Genomic DNA, 19,824 nt, shown 5'->3' on the forward strand with positions numbered 1-19,824 from the left:
AAGAAATCACCCAGCAATGCCCTAACAACCCACCAGAACACCATAGCTTGGCACCAGAACATCGTAGAGACATGTGGGTGGGTTCTTTTGACTTGGGGCAGTGAGGCAAATTTTGTGACACCCTAGCAACCACCCACTACACACTAGCAATGCCCTAGCAACCACCTAGAAAACCATATCTCTGCACCAGAACATCGTAGAGACATGGGGGTGGGCTCTTTTGACTTGGGGAAGTATACTGAGGGGCATGGTAGGCCATTTTGGCAGCAAGTTAATCTTGAGAAAATCTAGTTTGCTACTATTGCTGTAACCTTAATTAAATTAACGGTAACTGATGACGGCGACAAAATACATCAATCTACAACTCTCAAACTAAAGAAACAAAATAACCCTGCCCTCTGCCTCTTTCTCACTCTTTCTCAACATTCTGGCCATTCCGGAAAGTTTTGGACAATTAATCTTCTCGGCCTGTATTTCTGCTTCCACGATGACGGTGCAAATGAGAGAGAGAGACAGAAAGAGAGAATGAGAGAGAGAGGGTGGCATATGCTCTACTGCTCAGGAATGCAGGAAAACAGAATCATGTGAAATTTAGGATGCTTGCTGGAATCCTGGGGGCATTTTTTACAACTCCAGAGACGTGTTGTGCGTTTTGGCAACAAGAGAGAGAGGAAGAGATTTAATTTTTCTATTACATGCTCCATCTTCTTTACCCCTAAAAAATCTAAGTCATACAGAAAACACACAGGACTCGCCATTTTTGTAAGGTCCATCTCTTTAAGCGCAACTTCCCTGGGAGAATAGCAGCCCTCCCTCAGCCAGCGTACTTTTAAGTGCTCTTCTCAGCTGTGGGCAGCGCTCATAAACAACATCACACCTCTGGAAACACAGCAACTCAAGGTGCTCTAAAAAACACGGTGCTTAGAGAATATGATGAAAAACAGAAGAGATAAACATGCTACTGTCATCCACAGTATTAAGGAAATAAATTGATGGAAATGGATGGAAAAAGGATTAAAATTCAGGGTGGTAGTGGTCTGATCCATGTAATTAAAGTCTGAGCCCCATAAGGAAGTCAAAACAAAAGGTCGGGAAGTTGTCTAAAGGACATATTGCTTTTACACATAAGTAGGCCATTTATTTCAACAGGATTTTTAAAAGTGTCTGTAACCACAAAATAGGGGTAGGCGGTTTGGCCAAAACCTTATGGTATGAGTATGATGATAAGAGTAATTTTATATATTGGAAACGTCTACACATTTATACCATTACCGTATATTCTGCTGTGAATGTTACGCTATGGTTATTTCAGTCAAAATCAGTGCAAGAACTGTGTTACAAGATTTGTATATTTCCGCTTGACTTCAAGCTGATCCGTCTTTTTACACCATCACTTCACAGTCTTGCGCATTCCTATTCGTCAAACACCCTGTCAGAGCTTTCTATAGTGTAAAAGTACCCTAAAAGGTGCATTTAGTTTGGAAACCCCCCATCAGTGTTTACCGTGAATCAGCTTAGATAGGGACTGCATTAAAAATGCAAATCATGAATAAAACATTGCTTATCTAAGTATATTGATTTTATTTAACATGTTTAGCTTCCTGTAGAACACACAAGCGCAGCAGTCACAAAATATCCAGAGTTTCGCTGTGCGCTTGAGGGTTTTTGCTGTGAATTTCAAATGGTGTGGGAGCTTTGAAAGGAGCAAAATAAGTGTGAACTTACACCCACTTTCTCCAAAGCGCCTGATGTGGCTCTCCTACACACAAAATGACTGCATGTCATGTGTGAGTGGGTGTCATATTATGAAGCACTAGATACAAAGCTATTCAAACCTAAAAAACGCAAAAACTGAGAACAAAAAAAGCACTCCAATAACAATTGCCCCTCTCATTGTTTTCAACTACAGCAGGGCTTGTAGGGCCTTGAACGTGTTTTAAAGCTCAAAAGAAGATCTGTTAATCTGCCCGAACCAACCGTAATATGCCAGCTGACTTCATCGGAGATGCTTGAGCTAACAGGAGCAAATGAGGATAAATGAGGGGGAGGGGAAAGTACGCTATATCGATACTGTACCGATATTCTAATGTCAAGAATCAATACTTTTAGTTTCAAATTTCACATCAATATTTTAGGATGAAAAAAGAGCATTAGGTTCGGCATTAGGTAAAAAAAACACTCAATGGGGTGCCCTTATGACTGTGGGGGTGAAAAACGCTATATTGTTACTGTACCGATATTCTAACGTCAAGAATCAATATTTTAGTGTCACCAATCAATATTTTAAGTTATATATTTCACATTATTATTTTTGGGGGAGAAAAAGAGCATTAGGTCCTCCATTAGTAAAAAAAAAAAAAAAACACTAAATGAGAATAAAGGTGTGGGGGGGGGCACTATATCAGTACTATACTGATATTCTGATGTCAAGAATCAATATTTTTAATTATATATCTAACATTAATTATTTGAAGAAAAAAAAAAAAGAGCACTAGGTTTGACATTAGGTTAAAAAAAATACTCAATTATAATAAAGGTGGGGGGGAAACGCTACATCAGTACTGTACCGATATTCTAACATCAAGAATTCATATTTTTATTTATATATCTAACATTAGTTATTTGGATGGAAAAAAAGAGCATTAGGTCTAAAACACTCAATGAGGATATACAGCGTAGTAAAACTACGATCTCATTCTAATTTAACAAGGAATCTGTATCTACCACCACTGGAGTTGCGAGTTCGAATCCAGGGCGTGCTGAGTGACTCCAGCCAAGTCTCCTAAGCAACCAAATTGGCCCGGTTGCTAGGGTGGGTAGAGTCACATGGGGTAACCTCCTCGTGGTCGCTATAATGTGGTTCTCGCTCTCGGTGGGGAGCGTGGTGAGTTGTGCGTGGATGCCGCGGAGAACAGCGTGAAGCCTCCGCATGCGCTATGTCTCCGTGGTAACGCGCTCAAGCCACGTGATAAGATGCGCGGATTGACAGTCTCAGATGCGGAGGCAACTGAGATTCATCCTCCACCGCCGAGTCACTACACCACCACGAGGACTTAGAGCACATTGGGAATTGGGCATGCCAAATTGGGGGAGAAAAAAAACAAAAAACAAACAAGGAATCTGTATTCTTGTCCCTAAAAATGCACATTCTGCAGGGGAGAGTGTTTTTATATGAACTGCAGCAGTGCTCAATGCAACATAACATTAATAAGATGAATGAACTATCAATGTAGGACCCAAACTCTCTCAGATTGCCGACAATTTCTTTTCCACGCATCATTTTTTAATTATATCTATGTATGTGGTTACAGACGAATCATATAGAACAGTGAAATCGCTCACAGAAACTTTAACTTCTCCTCTGTCTTGCTTGCACTCGGCTCCATTATCTCAAAGGAGATTGATGACGTGAGCTCCACTGACACAGTCTTCACTCCTATTGGTTGTCGCTCCCGAAAGTCGCTCCTCATTTGCATCAAGTTAAACTTTTCTCAACTTTGACGTGTCACTCGCCACGGCCACATCTAGTCGCCAGAGGTCGCTGTCGCGCGTGTTGCTGGAAGTCGGCAGCTCTTATTGACAATGAATGAGATGAGGTTGCTTTTTCGCTGGAAGTCACTGCATGTGTGTACGAGTTTATGGATTAAGAGGCTCCTTAGAGGTGTGGGGGGGGAAAAACGCTATATTTTAGTACTTTACTGATATTCAAACTTCAAGAATCAATATTTTTAGTTATATATCTAACATTAATATAAAAAAAAAAGAAAGAAAAAAAAAAAGAGCATTAGGTCAAAAACACTTCATGAGGATTAAGGCCGCCCCAAAAACTTTATTTTGTTACTGTACCGAAATCCTGACGAATAGAATTAATAATTAATTAGGTCAAAAAACACTCAATGAGGATAGAGAATCAATATTTTTTTCTTATTCAATGTGTGCAAGTGTTGTGCGTTGCCTTGCATTGTCAGATTTTTTGAAAAAGCTGATTTTTGGTAGCCATCATTGTCCTGGTGTGCATGTAAACGGACTCACTGACTTTCAGTGCTCGACGCTACCTCTGTCTCTTTACCAAGTAAAGCAGGAATATGTGCACTTTTTGCGCAAAATCCAATGAAGATGAATACGAATCAAGTGAGCAAAAGATGGCAATGCATCACGGTTTTGAATCGCAAAACACTAAAAATAAAGCATCGTAATGTCGTTGTATCGTGACGAAGATATTGATATAATATCAAATCGCCACATTCCTACTCACCTGCTAGAGCCTTGATGCGAGAGCGCTCAAATAATCGCGCTGAGCTGTTTTCGTTGTCCCATTCATCTTCCCAGCGGTTGTTGACACTCTCTTGGTACTGCTGCTGGATGTCCATGTGATCGAATTCCGCGGCTACTGTCGTCATCCTGACCTCTGACCTTTCGCCTTTTCACCGTTCACACTTCCTCATGGGCGGCTTCCTCTGAAGCCCAGCTGAAAGAGACAGAGAAGTGAAAGGTTATTACAGTCATGGCACATTCTAGTTTATGTACTGTACAATGTCATGAATCATGTATGATTAGTTACAAAACAGATATGGTAAAATACTTTCTTTTCTTTTGTTTTTTACTTTTCTGTGTATTTTGGTTAAATGTTTTGCATGCAAAGTGTGTTTGTGCTGTCTTCCAAATAAATGCCACTTGGTTTGATATTTTGTATCTAATGCACTGACATTCAGACATTATTAAGTGTGCCTTCTGTGTCCAAACACTTTTTGGAGCCACTTTACATAAATGAGGAAAAGGTTGTGTTTTTAAACTATTCTTTTCCCTTTTATAAGTGACTCAGTATGAGGATATGGCTCTTCATTGAGCACTCTGGACTGCTGACCTTTGCAAAAACACTGCACTTATTCTTCATCATCCCATCCATTTTCTGTATCTGACGAGATCTGTTTCACCACTCATCCATCAACAAGACATCTCAAATCTCGAGTGCTGACATCAAGCTGCACTTCTTTGTCTTGGATCAGTGCTTTAAGTACATACTGCCACTTGTTGGACAACCTAGAGAACTGCCCCTATGTAATGCCTCATTCCCAAACCACGGACAAACATGGTCATGTGGCATTCCTCACCCATACTATACAATTATTCACAGGAGTGACAGACTGGGCAGGCACCTGGCAGGACTGCAATAACGTAACGCTTCTGGCCAACAGCTTTACCCACCCCTGTTCTGCTGCGTTCAGCCCTGATCTGCTCATTTAAATCAGCAGTCTGCCCTCAAATGCATGAGTGCATCTCAAGTTGATGACATCAGCGAATAACTCTTATGTGTGCACGTTGTGTATGTGTGCGCAAATACACGTTGTCAGCAGTCAGGCCTAAAAGATCAACAGCTAATGATGTCCACCAACACACATGCTTGTGTCTGTGAGGCAGAGTTATTATAGTTTTGAAAAGTTTTTTTTTTTTTTTTTGGGTGACTTTGTATATTGGTTTCAAATTTCAGTTTAGTTTTAATGGTCAGTAATTAAACTTATATATATATATATATATATATATATATATATATATATATATATATATATATATATATATATAATATGTTTTACATTATTAAATTATATTATTATATAAATTACTATTATTATATTATAAACTGTTTTTCATTATTTGATTTGAAACTGACTATTTTTATGTAGCTTTATGTAGTTTCAATTAAGTTTTAGTTTTCATCCCTTATAATATTGCACCACTAATTTTTTAATCTGTTTATGGTGACACATAAACATCATACTCAAATTAATATAATCAAAATTCATCAATCAAATCCAATCAAATTTAAATTAAATTCATAACACTGCTGCAGTATTTGTTTAGAATTACATAAATGCTATAAATGTAGTCACAACTGGTGTGTATGTATATATATATATATATATATATATATATATATATATATATATATATATATATTAAAACTATATATAAAACAAATTATATATAATCATTTTTGTTCCCTTCAGAAAAAAACTAAAATAAATAAATAAGTAGCTAAAGATGGCTGGCTGGTTTTATCTGGCCTCATGGCTTGGTCAGGCGGCCGGTTTTGGAGGGGTTCTGGGTACTTTTAGCTTAAACCAGCTAAGATCAGCCAAGACCAGCCAACCAGCTTAGTCTGGTTTTAGCTGGGAGTTTTTGTCAGGGTTGTCTTTTTTTTTTTTTTTTTTTTTTTGCATTTTCATTGAAAACACGTAAACTAAAAGTAACTTTATCTGTAATTAACTTACATTTTTTGCAAACTCAAATTTTAATTTGAATGATAATAGTTTCCCCTGCTAATTTTAGTCTTTGTAAATTTAGTAGTTTTAGTAAACAATAATAACCTTGGTGTGAGGCAAAAAAAAAAAAACCCTCGCAAAACTAAAACATAGTGAAAATCTGGGGCGCCATTCCATGCATGGAGCGTTGCATGCTGATTGTGGGCCCGCACTTCTAAAAAACAGTGTTTATCTTTCTAATTGCTACCATAAGGCTTGACTTGTACAAAATAAAGAATGCTGTTTTATTCCTGTGAGATGTTTTACTTCAAATACCTCCCACGCAACACAGAGTCTTTCAGCTCGCCTGCCTCTCTTCAAGTGTGCGGCAACAATACTTTGCTAAAATCTCACAGAATGCTTCTCGGTTGTTATAATTGTATGGTGCATTTCTCTTAAAAAAAAAAGAAAAAAAAAGAAAAAAAAAAGTTTTCAGGGCATTTTCATCAGCTCACTTGTGTCCCAGAAATGGCTGGCTGTGGCGCAGTCGGCTAAATATAACTATGCCATTGGGACGGGCTTTTTTACATCTAAAGAGTGGAGAGATTTCGGTTTGGAGTGGATACCCACGCAGAATGACAACCAATGAGCAAGATGACACAGAAAGCAAGGACAAATTTATCACTTATCTAGTCTATCTTTGGGGTCGAAAGAGTCAAAACAACATCTATCACAATGATGTACCCCTTACAAAAAGTCCTGTGGTGGTACCATGGGACAGTGACGATATCAAATGGTAATACCATGGTTTTGAATTACTATCATATTAATTTACCATGGTATTTACATGGTACATACAGAATAATTCATGTCCAAAAAACATTTGACTTTTTGGTCATTTTTATTTGCGTATTTATTTACCATTGTTTTATATGGTACAGTATGGTACTTCAAAGAATACTATGGTTTAACCATGGTACACAATAGTACTACCATGTTTTTAGACATGTACCATAATACTACCATGTTTTTATGGACGTGTACCATGATACTACCATGTTTATGGACATGTAGCATGTTACAACCATGTTTATTGGACACTGTACAATGGTACGATGTTTTTGGACATGTACCATGATACTACCAAGTTTATTGGACAATGTACAATGGTACCATGGTTTTGGACGTGTACCATGGTACTACCATGTATTATGGATGTGTAATAGAGGTCCACCAATAGTGGATTTTGCCAATACGATAACTAAGTTGGTGGAAAAAGCTGATAACCAATTAATCGGCCAATAGTTTTTTTATCGATTTGATCAAAGAATGATCAAAGATTTCATAGTATTTCCTTACTATGACGGGCACAAACATTGAGGCTACAACAGTCCACAATGAATTAAATCCCAAAAGCATTATTGTGCAACCAAAACTCCAATAATAACCAGAAAAATTAAGAGTTGGTGCTTAACGTGGGACTTTTAACTATAAACAAGCCAGATATACACTGGGCCGTTAAATTATAGAGACATGCTCCATTGCAATGATCCATATGCAAGTATTTAACAAATTAAGCTTTTAACAGCTTATACATTCACCAGATGAAGTGTTTTGTGTATATACGTATATATACAATTTAACCAGACAAGGTTTATTGTTGAGGAATAAAAAAAAAAAATTAACTATCAGAAACTATTGGCATATATTTTTGCAGATAACCAATAGTGTCAAAAAACAACTATCGGCACCGATTAATCGGTAAAACCGATATATCGTCTGCCTCTAATGTGTACCATGGCACTACCATGTTTTATGGACGTGTACCATGGTACTACCATGTTTTATGGACATGTACTACAGTACTACACTGTTTTATGGATGTCTATCATGGTTCTTCCATGTTTTTGGACATGTACCATGGTACTACCATGGTTTAATGCATATGTACTATGGTACTACCATGTTTTATGGATGTGTATCATGGTCCTACCACGTTTTGTGCACATGTACCTGTACTATGGTCCTACCATGGTTTTGGATGTGTACCACGTTTTTTTTTTTTTCAGATGCACCATAATAGTACCATGGTATTCTTGGAAGTACCTTGGTAAATTGTATTACTGTACTATAACATGGTATTACCCTCTGCAACCATCACTGTACCAAAACAGTACTATAAAGGGACCAAACGCATATACCACAGATTTTAATTGTGGTTGTGTACCGCATTATTTAATAATGGTAATATACAATTCTTTAGAGAATATCATGGTATATTTTTATGGTAATACCATGGTACTTAGGGGAACATACACATTTACACAAACAGAAAGGCAAACCCTTAAAATTCCTTGTACAATCTGAAAAAAAGTATAATCTGGAGTAAATCTAATTTGCAGGTAAGCAGGTATATGCATATATTTAGCGTAGCAAACAATTAAGACAGCAGGTGACCTGACTGGAGACATTCTCATGTCAGTATGTCTGCTAGACTGAGTTTGTCTGGCTAAAATACAAAACGCACATATCTTATTGATTTTCCAGCGTCTTTCAGATGCACTAAGTCAAGTGAGTGCACGTGCTCTGCAGTAAAAGCTTTGGCCAAGTGCACTCTGTGATATATCGACTGACTGGCACAACATTACCGTCCTCTCTGAGTCCACTGTAGAAAAATGGACAGTGTATATTTGTTTACACTCAGGAAATGCCTGTGCAACTAGTGCAAACTTGTTGACATACAAACTTCCCCTCGCAGAAAACCATGTTACCATGAGAAAAACCTGCAGGGGTGGGGGAGGTTTTGGTGACGTCAGCTGAAAAGTTAAGTCATTTTGGAAGGTGAATATTTTTTTTTTTTTTTTTAAATAAACCTACGCTGAGAAATATAATTATATATAGAGTGTATGTGTGTGTGTGTGTATATATATATATATATATATATATATATATATATATATATATATATATATATACACACACACACACACACACACACACACACAGTAAAATAAATATATTAATATATTATTAATTATAAATTAATAATATATATATATATATATTATATATATTATTAGCGTAGGTTTATTTTAATTCATTTTTTGTACCTTAAAACACCTTCAATTCTTAGCAACAAAAAGCTGTTGAAATAGGTTTTATGTAAAGTTGTACAGCTAAGTATCTACATTAACATCACTGAGGATTTTAGCATGAAAAAAATATTAATTGTCTCAGTGTTTGAATGACGATACAAGTTATAGCTTAGACCAGGGCTTGTTAGCTAGCTAAATGCTAGCATGTGTTTATACTGTATGAGTGTCAGCGTGCATTTGTCCGCATTGCCGAGGTCAAAGCTGCCGCTAGCATGTACGCTGAGCCGCGCTAGTCGTGTCTGCAGAGGTTTGTATAGCCCTAGCGGTGATGTACACCCAGAGGCTGCAGTGACATCGACTCATCAATCATTAGCTTTCAGATGCACTATTTGACTGTTATCATAACCATCCTTGTTGTAATCTTCTTTCTCTTCCTCTCAAAGACCATTAAAGTGAATTTCTCCTTCCATTTCTCTCCACAGATTTAATTAGCCTGTAAACAACAGTATTATGATGTTTTATCAAATTGCTTTGACATAACAGCACTAAACAGTCAGCGCTAACAACAGAGAGATTAGATGCTATTGTTGATTGCATACATTTTAAACGTATGATCTGGCCTGTTGAAAATGTTAGTACTTAGCATTTAGCAGTCAAAAATATTAATGTGAAAATGTCTACTAAAATACTAAAAAATATTAATTCTGGGCATTAAATTACCAATATAGTATTATTGTGAGGTAAAGCATTGCAATACTGTATAATCACAATCATTTTTTGCATCCTCAATGATTAACAGGATAGCAAGTGCCCAAAAACTATAATTTTGTAATGTGTGATTTTGAAGACTGTCTCTTCCTAAAATTAGCAAGCCAACAAATTTCTCTGGGCCGCCTCGTCTACAAGATCATTTTACGATATAAACGGACACAGACCTTGCCCTGCTTTTCTTTCCAGGATATGAATGTCAATCAATTGATTGGTTTTCACATATTTATATAGAAGATTTTATAGCATTTAAAGAACCAAACCCTCGTTGAAACTCTGACGTTCATATCACAGATCAATTCCATGTTAAAACCAAAATGGATGGCATCAGATGAAATTCTGCCAATCAGCAATGGACTCATTAGTTACAGCTCATCACTGCCAGTTAGATGACCACAACCATTCTCTCTCCCTCCATTTACGCTGTCAATGTTTCTTCCCACACAATATTCTGCAGGAAATGAGCACTGGGGTGCGGATATCACTGGCAGTGCTCTCACAAATGCCCTCTGTTGCTATTTAATTTATATTTTGCCCCCCTCTTTCTCCCCATGAGGTGGAAACCATCAACCCTCCTTTGAATACAAAGAAAAACGACCATTATGACAGAGTATGAATCCAAAGACTTCCACTCTGGCCAAAGTATTTCATGTGAACAGTTCAGGGCACATTGGGGGGGGGGGGGCTTCGACCCCTTCTCATTGAATTGAGAGAAATATCACAATTGCAACCAATGAACGCAGTCCAGTTCCATCCGCCTACTGCGAATTCTGTAGCACAAAACCAGCCATGACGGATCAGACCTTCCAAGTGTTATGACAGACTTGTGTTTTAGTATCCGAATCTAGAGCCAAGTATCGTGTTGGGAGATACAGTTGAAAGTAGGGAAAAGCCAAGGAAATGGTGACCCACTACCAACATTTCCATGTGGGATATTAGCATGAGGCCAAAGCGTTTCACCTCCAGCAGGGGGCAGTGTCGCATGAAAACAAAGAAAAGACTCTAAATGAATGAGATATTTTATAAAGATTTTCATGACAAATCGGATCGCCTGGGCTTAGAGTTAACATATGAAAAGAAATAAAAGTACTTTAGGGCTCAAATTTCAGTTAAATGGTTATTTATAATGAATATTTGGTTTAGAAAAACACATCTGTATGGATTTTTTAAAATGAAACATAATTTTAGTATCCTCAAAAATAAAAACAGATTTTGTCCAAAACAAAAAATATTATCTAAACTGCTTATCAATTTCAAGCAAAAAATGTCCTGCATTGTATCTTTGAAATATAGAAAAATATTCAAAAATGACTGGTCATGAATTTAGATTTTACCTCAAAAATGTAATCAAACAAAGTCACAATTTGGTCCGATTATTAAGTCTTTTGGAGCGACTCACAAAATCCATCTCTTCACCTCTTGGGGATCTTTGAAAATGTTGCTAATCACCCTGACAGGAAGTAAGAATGACATTTTCAAGTTTTAAGTGTGGAGGAGGAAGAGTTTTACCTTTTGCCTATTCATTTAACTTGTTTATGTAGAACTACAAAGTACATTTATTCAGTCTTGCGGTGTCATACCGCTACAAAATAGAAGAACTGCAGCATTTATAAGCATAATCTAAGTGAACGCTTCACTTATATGAGTATATGCTAGCATATGGGAGTCTAACGGTCAAAAACAATATGTCAAAATAACTAAATAGCGTAATATAGACATGCTAAACTTAATCTAAAACTACTTGACAGGGTTAGTTTACCCAAAAATGGAAATCCCCAAACATATTTTTTTTAATTTTATCATATGCTGTTTTATGACCTCATATTAATCGAAATACTCAAATAGTTTGTCACACCACAAGACCATTTAAAATGAGCTAGTGAAATTGAAAAGTTCATTAAAAGAAATGGTGACCAGTTACAGTATCTGAAAGCAAACACTTTCCATTATACATTACGCATACAGTGGCAAGAAAAAGTATGTGAACCCTTTGGAATTAGCGGGTTTTCTGCATTAATTGGTCATAAAATGTGATCTCATCTTCATTAAAGTCACAAGTACAGACAAACACAATGTGCCTCAGCTAACACACAAGCAATTATAATCTTTCATGTCTTTATTGAACGTCACATTAAAAATTCACCGTGCTGTGGAAAAAGTAAGTGAATCCTTGGATTTAATAACTGGTCGATCCTCCTTTGGCAGCAATAATCTCAACCATGCTTGTTTTCCCCAAACAATTCAACCTTAGTTTCATCAGTCCTCAAAACATTTTCCCAGTAGCGTTGTGGAGTGTCAGGGTGGTCTTTGGCAAACTTCAGGTGCACAGCAATGTTTTTGTTGGAAAGAATCAGCTTATTTCATGATGTCCTGCCATGGACACCATGCCGGTTTAATGTTTTCCGTATAGTAGACTCATGAACAGAGATGTTAACCAGTTACAATGATTCCTTCAAGTCTTTATCTGTCACTCTAGGGTTCTTGTTTATCTCATTGGTCATTCTGCTGTGTGTCCTTTGAGTCATCTTGTCTGGACGGACACTTCTAGTGAGAGTAGCCACAGTACTAAATCATCTCCATTTATAGACAGTTTGTCTAACTGTGGCCAGATGGATAACTAAGCTCTTTGAGATAACTTTGTAACCCTTTCCAGCTTTATTTAAAGCAACAATCTTGATCGTAGGTCTTCTGAAATCTCTTTTTTGCAAGGCATAGTCCACATCAGCAGATGCTTCTTGTGAATAGCAAACTCAATGTATGAGTGCTTTTTATAAGTCAAAGTAGCTCTAACCCACACCTCCAATATTGTTTCTTTAATTGGATGCCAGGTTTTCCAACTCCTGACTCTAATTAGCTTTTGTTGACGTCATTAGCCTGGGGGTTCACATACTTTTTCCAACCTACACCATGAATGTTTGAATAATGTATTCAATGTGTACAAGAACAATACAATCATTTGTGTGTTATTAGTTAAAACAGATTGTGTTTGTTCATTATTGTAACTTAGATGAAGATCAAACCAGATTTAAGAACAAATTTATCCATAAATTCAGGTAATTCCGATTTGTCTTGTCACTTTATATCAATTTAAAAATCTTTCATCTTAAATGTCCATTTGTCAACAACCCCTTTGCTATCACACTCAGATTTAGTGCATATCTCAGCATTTGAGAGGTCATTTATTTCTTCACACGAGTGGAGCTTCAGTTCACAACAGCTTGAGCGCAAAGTGTTAAATCACCATGGCAACCAGCGTCCTTGGTAACCTCAGTGTTACCAAATGAGTAAAAGAGCCCTATTGTGTGTAAAGCCTTCAGACTCAGTGTGTCTTTTTCTCACTGCATAAAGCTGTCTGGTAATGTGTTTCTCTATATAAAATAGCATACGTGCGTCTCCTGAGAGCATGTTAGATTCGTAACACCAGTGAAGTAGCCGTTGACTTTAAGTGGCGATGTTTTTGTCCCCTAGTATGCTGTGTATATGTTAATGTATACTTAAAATCCATCTGGCAACTGACACATACATTATTCACTAAGCAAGAAGGCACAGAATATCTTTCACAGTGATAACCAAACTCTTATTTGCCTTAACAAAATGCAAATAAAAAAAAATCATAATAACCACAGTTCCTGTCAAAGTACTAGAGCTGCATGATTAATCGTTAAAAGATCACAATCTCGATTCAGACACCCACGCGATCTCATTTCTAAATGATTCTGCAATGTATATTAATGTTCCCATGGCATGCCTTTGTAAGGCGGTCAAATTGTTTTTAGATTATAATTTTTTTTAATGTTTATTGCTACTGTTACTGAAACACAAAGCATGGTTTACTCTGTTCTCTATTTAAGTATTGGCTCTTCTTTTAAAAGCTTGAAGCTATTTTTACAAGAGAAACACAGAAGGCTTCACTGTTTTAATTTAAATTGTTAATATATTTTTTTAAACTTTTGTAAAATAACAGTGTTTTATTGCATATTTGCTTACAAGTGCGATACCAAGTTAACATAGAACGGTTAATGAAGCTTTTTTCCACTCATTTTGCTTTTTACTTAGCATGTGAGAAAGAGGCTAAATTGTTTTATTTATTTTTATGCACTTTTTTAACAGTTTATTTATTTTTTATTTTTTTGCAATAATAACAAGGTGCTGTTTGGTTTATAATGTATTCATTGCGCACTCTTGTGGACTTAGGACATTTTAAATTTAGATCTTTGATTTACAACTTTATTGTATTTTTACATAGACTGAAGCAGAGAACATTTTATCAGAACATCTAGTAAATTATATGTTACTTTGTTTAACACCCTTACGTCCAGGTTTTGTAAATCACTGAAATAAGCATTTTTTTCTTCAGAATCTTGAAAGAATCATGATCTTTATTCTAAGCAAACAAATCGTGATTCTCAGTTTATCCAGAATCGTGCAGCTCTACAAAGTACCAGGTCCAAATGTCCAAAAAATATGGTAAAACTATGGTACTTTTTTTTTTAATTAAAAAGCAATAATTACTACTGTAAAAATGTGATAAATTAATATGAGATCTCCTTCATTCAGTATAAGAAGTGTTCAGAATCTTTCTGTCATTTTGTTTAATTTCTTCTTTTTTTTGATGATTGTGGTGGCTAATACCAAATAACCACAGTTTTTCTGTAACAATAATTGTCCTCTGGCATTTGTGATATTTTAAACACTATTATAAAAAATAGTGTTATTAAAAAGTGTCATTGTATTGCCATGTGTGTTTTTTTTGTTTTTTTTTTTGCATACGGTATCATGACAATACCGTGTCTCGTTAACAAGGTACTGTAATCAGGGGTATTATGGTTATTCATCAAAGCTTTCAACACTGTTTAAAGGAGATCCCATAAAAATTTATTCTTATTTTACAGTTGTAACAACTAGATTTTTACATTTTCTGAAGGAAATGTGTTTTGCAAACACTTTCAACATTACATTGTGTGCAGGATATGATTTATAGAATTAGAATAGATATCTAGAATTAAATTTCTTCCAATTAAAATGGAAATTCTTAATAAAATAAATGGAATTACTGCTAGTGAAAATGCTAATTTTGATACCAATAATTACATTTGCACAAGCAAAAATGTTCATTCTTAATAATGGCATTGTTACTTGTGGAAATACTGATTCTTGATATCAAAAACTAGTAAAAATAAACACAATTGTTTATATCTGTAATGCCATTTTCACTAGTAGAATCTCACAATGATCTGTCATTTACTCCAATTACAAATACATTTCTTACTAGTTGAAATTCCAGTTTAACATATCAGCAATGTACTAATTACTAGTAAAAACAATCATTACATTGTTAGTAGTGCAAATGTCCATTCCTGATATCAACAATTGAATTAAAACTACTAAAATGCTCATCAATGATATCAGTAAATGTATTTCAACATGTTAAATTTGGTATTTCAGATTTGTGGAAATTTATATCAATTAATTGGAGAGTAATTAAAGATATCTTAAAAGAAAGTTACAATCACATTACTGAAATATCTGAAATTATCTGAATTATCTGATATTAAAATTGACACTAGTGAAAACCAAATTACAGATAATAAAGTGATTGTTAACATAAGGAATGGGCATTTGCACTAGTAACAATGTAATTATTCCTATCCAAAAAATATATTTTTTACTAATAAGAAGTGCACTGCTTATATGTGAAATTAAGAATGTTGTCAGTACTTTATAGAATAAAACAAAAATGTTCATTTTACTCAAACACACACCCATAAATATTAAATCCAGAGAAACTGATCATTTTGCAGTGGTCTCTTTATTTTTTCCAGAGCTGGTATATGCACAATTATGGATTTTACAAGTTGAAATTCCACAATGAATGGAATGTGTACTTCTGCAAGTGATGATGTCATTTTTTATATCAAGAATTAAAGTTTTTAATAGTGCAATTACTTAATTACTTATATCAAATATTATTTTTATCCTGCACATGATTAAATGTTAATTTGGCTTGCCATAATCATTCATGTCCGTAGCAAAAATGGTGCAGAGTTACGCGCCAAAGTTTAACAATTACAGTTAGTGGTTTGGACCCTAACTATGAGCATTATCTAAGGTGATAGTACCTGAATATGTATAGTATTCTGGCAGAAAACCATGATAAACATTTGTTGCATTGCATTGCATTTCACAAGAGCAGAAACAGCATTCACAGAGAAATAAACACATCGAATAATTCTGATGCATATGCGTGGGACAGTACAAGCTTTCGTCTTTACAATGCGTTGCCTAGGTTACAGTGACATTACTCTGGCCCACTGATGGAGGAGTGGGCCGATCCCTTCATTCTGTTGAACCCCTCCAACTCCTGTTGCAGCCCAAGCAGAGCACACACACACACACACTCACTCTCTCTCTCTCTCTCTCTCACTTTACACCAGCTTGTGCCTGTCTGCACACACCCACACACACATGCTCTGCAGCAGAAAACACCAGAAGCCAATGGTGCCTCAACCGACATCCTTACAGCGAGATATCTCTCCTTATTCGTTCTCAAAGAGCCAATATGTTTTGCCATGTGTGGCATGTAGCCTGGCATTTGTAAATCTGAAATATCCTACCTTCTTTAGTACAGGCACGCTGTTAAACGTCCAGCTGCGATAGTTTGAGTGTGTCTGACGTAGGGATGGGTCACAATGGTCGAATAGTGAGGTCGACAAGTTTTAGTTTTGATATTTTTTTAGACACTTTTTGAGCATCCAGTCACATGTTTCGGGGGTTAATTTGACGCTGTGTAAAGTTAAAATTAGGGCTAGGCAAAAATATAGATTTTACGATTAATCGATATTTTATGGTGCCCTGATCCCGCCTCAAAATAAAAAAAAAAAAAAAAAAAAAAATGTATTCTGACTTCTTAAAATTAGAACTATTTTTCACAATTGCTATTTTAATAGTCGTAATTGAAACTTTATATCTCACAATTGCTACTTTATTTCTATTTATATCTTGCAATTTAGAGTTGATATCTATAAATCGCGAGTTTATATTGTATCTTGCAGTTGCAGCTGTATACAGTATCTCACAATGCGAAATATAAACACAAAAAAAAAAAAAAAAAGATATAAAGTAAATATTATTTATATAAATATAAATATAATTATTTCCCACATCTCTGGCAGGATCTGGCTTACATGCAATTATCATCAAACGACATTAATTCTTAAAATCCCAAGATAAATCTTTAAATTTTAGTTCAAAGATTTCTTCAGCTTCGGAAGTGTTAATTATTATACAGTGTAAATAATTAGCAAATGAACTGCATAGTTTGGGCCTTGAGTCATTTTTAAAACTAATATTTTCATAATATACCACGTTATTCTTTATTCGGATCCCCATTCGCTTCCAGAAGTGGTTGCTAGTCTTCCAAAGTCCGTACAAAAATGACAGATAAAATAACATAAAAATAAATCTCTGTAGTCGAATCACCACATTACGGTCATATGGTGAACATTATACTAGGTTGCACATGAAATATGAAACAGAATTAAAGAACTCACCAAACATAACAACAATAATAAAATGAAAACTAAGAGAAATCTGAAAAGCACATAAATGAACCTATGCAGTTTTAAGCATATCTTTACACCATTTTTTGAACAAATATGTAGTTTTAATTTGTCTTATATTGATGTGAAGAGTATTCCAGGCAGCTGAACCTCGATACATAACAGTTCTCTTCATCGAGTTTGTTTGTGGACATGGTAAAAGAAGCTGAGGCTTATACTTGTAACCACAACCCACAACTTCAAGCTTTACAAAAAAGAAACATGGCATGTGATACTTGATGACTTTATAAAAGCATACCATGATTCTTAGATCCAACTTAGCCTGCACAGAGAGCCATGTTAATTTTCTGTGCATTTCACAAATATTGGTTTTAAAAGGGCAATGAAGCACTAGTCTTGCTGCTCTATTCTGTACAATCTTAAGTTTTTAAAGATATTTCTCAGATGCACTCGACCACAGTATTGGGCAGTACTCAAGGTGTCAACGTTAGAAGGTTCCCTGTATATTTAACAACATTAACTGAGGCAGAATCTCTTTAATATGTAAATAAAATTGACATTATAACTGAAATATACCAGAATGGAATCTGTATCGAATTGAGAGCTTATAAATCGGAATCGAATTTTGATCAGCAAACCTGTATCAATACCCAGCCCCAGGCCAAATCCACACTAATCTTTTTTTCATTTGAAAACGTAGTTTTCAGTTTCCTACCGTCATCTTTTTCCAAAGTATACGGTAATGGAGAGCATTTTCTAAGCACTCCGTTTTCGGTGGTGGTGCTTAGAAAAGCCGTATTTCTATGGATGTGGCCCTGGGTAAAAATAAATCATTTAAAAATACTTCGAGACTGGTATTCTGTCCCACTGCACTGCGTTATGTAAATGTCCCCAAAGAAACAGGTTCAGGGTCAGGTGAACCCAAAACCAGTTTAATTGTATAGGGCTTCATTTAGACCAATTAATCAGCAAACAAGTTGTTCAAGCAACCCATCAACTAGTCGATTTTGAAATGTCAAATAAAAAAAATAAAAATTCTCGAAAATATTACGTTTTGCACATCGCTGAACTGAACTTGTAGGGTCAGAATCCTCCAAGATGTTTCCAAAATGCACATTAGGGTAATCAAGTAAAGACCCTAGAAACCAGGAAGTATTGTCAATGTCTACTGTAACATATTCCCTTAAACTGTAGCCAACATTTTTAGGGCATTGTTTCCTCTTTAGACTGTAGTGTTGCTAAGAAACAACATGGCCAACTCTGAACAGAAAACAGCAATAGCAAATAAGAAGTGCCATCTGGTTCTGCCGCCCATAAGTCTCTAGATATCAAACAGGCGAAGATAAAATTGGAGAAACTGGGTCTCATCACCAGCCATCACCACAAGTAGGTTTGTCTCAAACCAAACATTTCAGTAGCTCATACCAACACCAGTGAAATTTCATGATTCTTGACACCAATACGATACAACAAATTCGATACAACGAAAACACAGCAAAAATGAATTCATTTATTATGTTAGCTATTTTATGTTTTATATATATAACAAATTAAAATTATGTAGTTTCTGCACCACTAGCGTCACTGATCGGAATTGTAAAACTTAGTTTTTGAACAGGTTTCCTGTACAGTCTTCCATTGGTCAACAAGCAGATAGTCCCACTCCAAACTTACGTCATTGGCTGAGCCAATATTGCTATGTTAGCTGTACAATATCGATATTACCGACTCAATTTTTTATCCAAATGTATCCATTAACTTTTCTACAGTGTACAAAGACATTTATCATTACTTTTTTTACATTTTAGTAGGGATGCACTGATGTATTGGCCAACTATATTTATCGGCCAATTATTGACCAAATTAAAACCATTGACATATCAGCCATAAGCATGAAAATGCAGATATTACAAACCGGTGGTTTATTTATAATTAATTACTTATTTATTGTGCTGTATAAAGTTCATAATATTTTTTTTCTGTGTGTAACATAAAACAAATACCTACTGAAATAATTCATAAGCAAAACAGTAATCTGATGACAAAATAAGGTAAGTGGCAAAATACTGGTATCAGCCTATAATTTTGTGTGTGTGTTAAAATCTGAATTGGTATCAGCCAAAAATGTTCATATCAGATAAGTACTGAATTATCTGATTTTTT

The 19,824-nt window shown here is 35.5% G+C and overlaps 1 protein-coding gene across 2 annotated transcripts in view; it reads right to left on the reverse strand.

Annotated features, from left to right (window-relative positions):
- The window catches only part of LOC127426018 (spectrin beta chain, non-erythrocytic 1-like), a 117,209-nt gene that overhangs the window by 72,593 nt on the left and 24,792 nt on the right, over window positions 1-19,824 (reverse strand). For both annotated transcript variants that reach the window (XM_051672442.1, XM_051672443.1), the window contains exon 2: window positions 4,256-4,468. In XM_051672442.1, the coding sequence (XP_051528402.1) occupies window positions 4,256-4,400 (145 nt within the window). In that variant the 5' untranslated portion in view covers window positions 4,401-4,468. The remainder of the gene's footprint in view (window positions 1-4,255; window positions 4,469-19,824) is intronic.

This window comes from Myxocyprinus asiaticus, chromosome 35, assembly GCF_019703515.2.
Source record: "Myxocyprinus asiaticus isolate MX2 ecotype Aquarium Trade chromosome 35, UBuf_Myxa_2, whole genome shotgun sequence".
Lineage (NCBI taxonomy): Eukaryota > Metazoa > Chordata > Actinopteri > Cypriniformes > Catostomidae > Myxocyprinus > Myxocyprinus asiaticus.